At 37.1% G+C, this 4621-nt stretch overlaps 1 protein-coding gene across 1 annotated transcript; it reads left to right on the top strand.

Moving 5' to 3' along the window:
* Positions 1 to 412: 412 nt before the first annotated feature.
* LOC133785834 (uncharacterized) lies at positions 413 to 3077 on the top strand. Its single transcript, XM_062225049.1, has 4 exons — positions 413 to 2357; positions 2451 to 2761; positions 2848 to 2916; positions 3066 to 3077. The coding sequence occupies exons 1-4, from the start codon at positions 413 to 415 to the stop codon at positions 3075 to 3077; spliced, it is 2337 nt and encodes a 778-aa protein (XP_062081033.1).
* Positions 3078 to 4621: the final 1544 nt, after the last annotated feature.

Genomic DNA, 4621 nt, shown 5'->3' with positions numbered 1-4621 from the left:
GATTTTCGCGATTTAGGTCACTTTGTTCACACATTATTCACACTTGGTTCACATTTTCGCGATTTAGGTCACTGCGTTCACACTTTGTTCACACATGATTCATACTTGGTTCACGAGTACTTAACACATGATTCACATTTGGTTCACATATGATTCACACTTGGTTCACACATAATTCACACACGATTCACACACGTTTCACACTTGGTTCACACATGCTTTACACATGCTTGCTTCACACATTTATTTCTTATTTCTTTTGGCTAGTTTTACCTAATAACCTTTGGATTTCGAACCTTTTGTCATATGTTATATAGTTCAAACACATATAAATATTGTGGTGTTATATAATGGATCGTGGGAACAAGTTTTGAACGAAGGTTGGTCATTTAGTGCTAAACAAAGCTAGGGTATGAAGGTGCCAAAGACTATCACTTACAATAGTCTTGTTGATCAATTGTATACTTTAATCGGAGCTAACAAGTCTCGTATTGATCTTGACTTAAATGTAATCTATCATTTTGGAAGTAAAGGTATCCCTCCATCTTTGATTAGTAAGGATGATGATGTTGCTTTTTTTCTTGATGAGATAGGAACATATATCAATCATCGGACACCCCTATGTGTGTCTACTATAGAGAAGAGAAGTTATAATCCTTTGGTTACTAAAACACGTGAGTTGTATACTATTCCTCCAGTTGAAACCAAAGTGAATGATGATTTTTGCATTGATGGCAATGAAGACAATTGTGATGATGATAATAATGATGCAGATGGCAATCAAGACAATTGTGATGATGATAATAATGATGCATTAAGCTCAGATGATAATGGAAATATTGATAGGCCTACCTGCAATGGTGTACTTGTGAAGCATAATTTACAACAGTCAACCTCCAATGAAGTATTGAAGAGCCATGATTCCTCAAATAATATAGGTCGTAAAGTAAGACAGGTTGGTGAAGATAATCTATGGAGTACTCCACTTTTGTTGAATCAAGGGGAAAAAGGCTCTACTTCAGCCTCAACAGCTCAATTACTGACATCTTCTTCGAGTATCAATTCGTGGGAAATAAAAGAGGGTCAAATATTTGAGAACAATCAAGAGTTGAAGATGAAACTCCATCTTTATGCATTAAAGAAAAACTTTGAGTTTAAAGTAAAGAAGTCTGCGAAAAATATATGGTGTACAGTATGTGTTGATGATAAATGCAAATGGAGGTTGAGGGCTACAAAATTGGTTAATTCCAATATGTTCGAGGTTCGTAAATTTTTCGGTGAACACACATGTTCATTGGATGTTCGACATAAAGATCACCGTCAGGCATCCCCATGGCTTATTGGACATGTCATAAGGAGAAAATTTGAGGGTGATAATGTTAATTACAAGCCAAGGTCAGTTGTAAAAGATATGAGTTTATCATATGGAGTTCATATAAGCTATGCTAAAGCTTGGAGGTGTCGAGAGCATGCATTGGCTTACATAAGAGGTACACCAGAATCATCATTTCAGAAACTTCCCTCATTTCTATACATGATGGAGCAAAAAAATCCTGGAACTGTTACTCATTTTCAGATGGACAATGAAGGTAGGTTCAAATATTGCTTCATGGCCTTAGGTGTTTCTATAATGGGGTTTAAAACATATATTCGCCCAGTTATATGGGTAGATGGAACCTTCTTGACTACTCGGTGTGGAGGTACTTTGTTATGTGCCATGGGACAAGATGCTAACAAGCAAATATATCCAATTGCATTTTCAGTAGTTGACTCAGAGAATAATGACTCATGGTTGTATTTTCTACTGAGGTTGAAGGAAGCGATTGGTGAAGTGGAGAATCTAGTATTCGTGTCTGATAGACATACTAGTATAGCAAGTGCCTTGACTAAAAATTTTCCTGAGGCACACCACGGTGCTTGTATAAATCATCTTAGCATGAATATCCGTGCGAAGTTCAAAACTGACCATTGCCATGAAGAATTCTTCCTTGCAGCGAAAGCTTATAGAAAGCGAGAGTTTTTACGCCATTTTGAGAAGATTAAATTCAAAGATCTTGCAATTGCTCAATACTTAGAGAATCAAGTGGGTTTTGAAAAGTGGGCTCGTTCTTTCTTTCCTGGTCATCGATATAATTTAATGACTACAGGTATTGCCGAAAGCTGGAACAATGTCATTGCTGAGGCACATGGGTGGCCAATTACTTGTCTCATGGAATTTATGAGGCACACTTTACAAAAATGGTTTCTTGAGCGTCGAACTGCAGCATCAGCGGCTACAGGTCCTCTTGCCACAGAAGTGGAAGCTGATTTGCGAAAGTTAGCAGACAAGTCCACTACCTCGTTCCCTTTTCCGTCTAGTTAGTATGAAATAACATTATTGGATGGTGATCTTGATGGAGATGTCGACCTGAGGAGGAAAACATGTAGTTGTAGAAGATTTGATTTGACAGGTCTTCCTTGTGAACACGCTCTAGCTGGTGCTCGAGATCGTGGCATTAGTCCATATAGTTTATGCTCCAGATTCTACACAGTTGAAGTGTGGTTGTCATCCTATGGTGGATCTGTATATACGCTGGGTAATGAAGAATCTTGGGTGATACCAAATGACATAGGAAGTATGATGATAGCTCCTCCTTTAGTGAAGCAGAAGGCTGGTCGTCCAAAGAAGAAACGACGTTTATCAAAGGGTGAGAAGAATAGCAAACAACATAGATGTAGTAGATGTGGTGTCCTGGGCCACAATCGTGTGTCTTGCACCACTGTTTGTCCCCCGCCGTCTAGACATGCTTAGTTTGTATTTTTATTGTTTTACTTTGTACTCTTCAATTGCGGAATTTGAATTTTTAGATTGGTTCAGTAATACGACTTTTTGTGTTAAAGTTTGTTGTTTCAGACACACCTAATTCATACATGCACGTAAATCACACATAATTCACACATAGTTCACATCTGATTCACACATATTTCACACGCGGTTCACACATAATTCGCACATAATTGACGCCTGGTTCACACTTAATTCATGATAAATGAGTTTTAGACTTGTTTATCTATGTATTTTTCAGGTAAAGTATTAGGTGTCGAAGGGATTAGGTGACTTAGGTGTGGAAACATGGGGAAAATTGAAAAAATGACAAAAATTGGTAGAAAACGGTGTTTCGAAGCAATTTCTGCGACCGCAGGAAGGGTGTCTTGCGGCCGCAATTCCATAAAAGTTTTGGCATTTCTAGGACATTCCTGCGACCGCAGGAATGACATCCTGCGACCGCAGTATATGTTCACACTTAATTCACACCTAATTCACACATAGTTCACACATGATTCACACATATTTCACACGCGGTTCACACATAATTCACACATAATTGACACCTGGTTCAAACTTAATTCACACCTAATTCACACATAGTTCACACCTGATTCACACATATTTCAATCCCGATTCACACATATTTCAATCCTGATTCACACTTAATTCACACCCAATTCACGCATAACTTAATAAGATAAAAGTGACAAAGATTTATCCATTCCACCATTAAGATGAAATAAACGAAGTCATTCAATACCATTTAATGAGATGAAGTTGACATAGTTTCTTCATACATTCAAAAGTAAGATACATATATATTTAAATAAAAGACAAATATGTTTGTAAGTTATGGTAAAACAAATCTACACAAGTCTTTTTTCTAAAGAAATCCATGTTGTTGTCATTTACTTCGGATAGCGGTTTTTTGGCTAACAAGTACTCCAGGTGTTTGATGACATATACCCCACAATCGCCACTGCAAAGGAAATAAAGTTTTTTAATTATTGGAAGACCATAGTGATTATTTGCAATATAAATATGGTTAACAGAGTTATACCTAGTTTTGGTCTGTGGCACTTTTTCTGTGCCAAGTCTTGTGAACTCAAAACGCACTTTCTCTGCTTGTAGTTGGACATCTTTCCTATGGCTTAACAGCCCACTGGATTGAATTAGAAATGGTAGCATTTTTCCCCATCTGCTCATTTTATTCTCAAACTCCTTGTTGGAGACCACAGTGATATCAGAGTCATAAGCTTTTATAAGATAGCTTGTCAATGATATCTCTAGCAACACCCAATGTGTCCCAAAAAAATTAATCGGGGTAAAAACATCGTCAATGTCTTTCCAACTCCTTTTGAAATTGTTATCATCACCTACCAAGTAATCAAGAACTTCTTTTGGCCAAATGTAGCTTGATTTGATTTTCCTCTTTTTGAATTGTTCCCAATGTGGTTCGAAGAACTGTTGGAACATAGAATCCACGATGGTGAATCTTTCGGAGTAAGTCTTCTTGTAAGTGTACACTCGTTCTTTCATCAACCCTAAAGCTGCATCAATGTGATGCATGCCAAATATTATAAGTATATATACATCACATTCAAATTATATATATTTTTTAAAAAAATTATTTCAGTAGTCTTACCAGTCCGTCCAGCCATGTACATGGTGTAAGTAGCTGAATAAACCATTTCGCTGTGCACGAACCAGCCAAGAGAGAAATAGGCTTATCATTCTTTTTTGAACCAATTACCCGTTTCTTAAAACATCTCATTTGCTTTTCGTCATATGGCTGTAGGGGATTAATTTCAC

This window comes from Humulus lupulus, chromosome 6 (genome assembly GCF_963169125.1).
Source record: "Humulus lupulus chromosome 6, drHumLupu1.1, whole genome shotgun sequence".
NCBI classification, from domain to species: Eukaryota; Viridiplantae; Streptophyta; class Magnoliopsida; order Rosales; family Cannabaceae; genus Humulus; species Humulus lupulus.
This window is presented reverse-complemented; position numbering and strand designations above follow the sequence as displayed.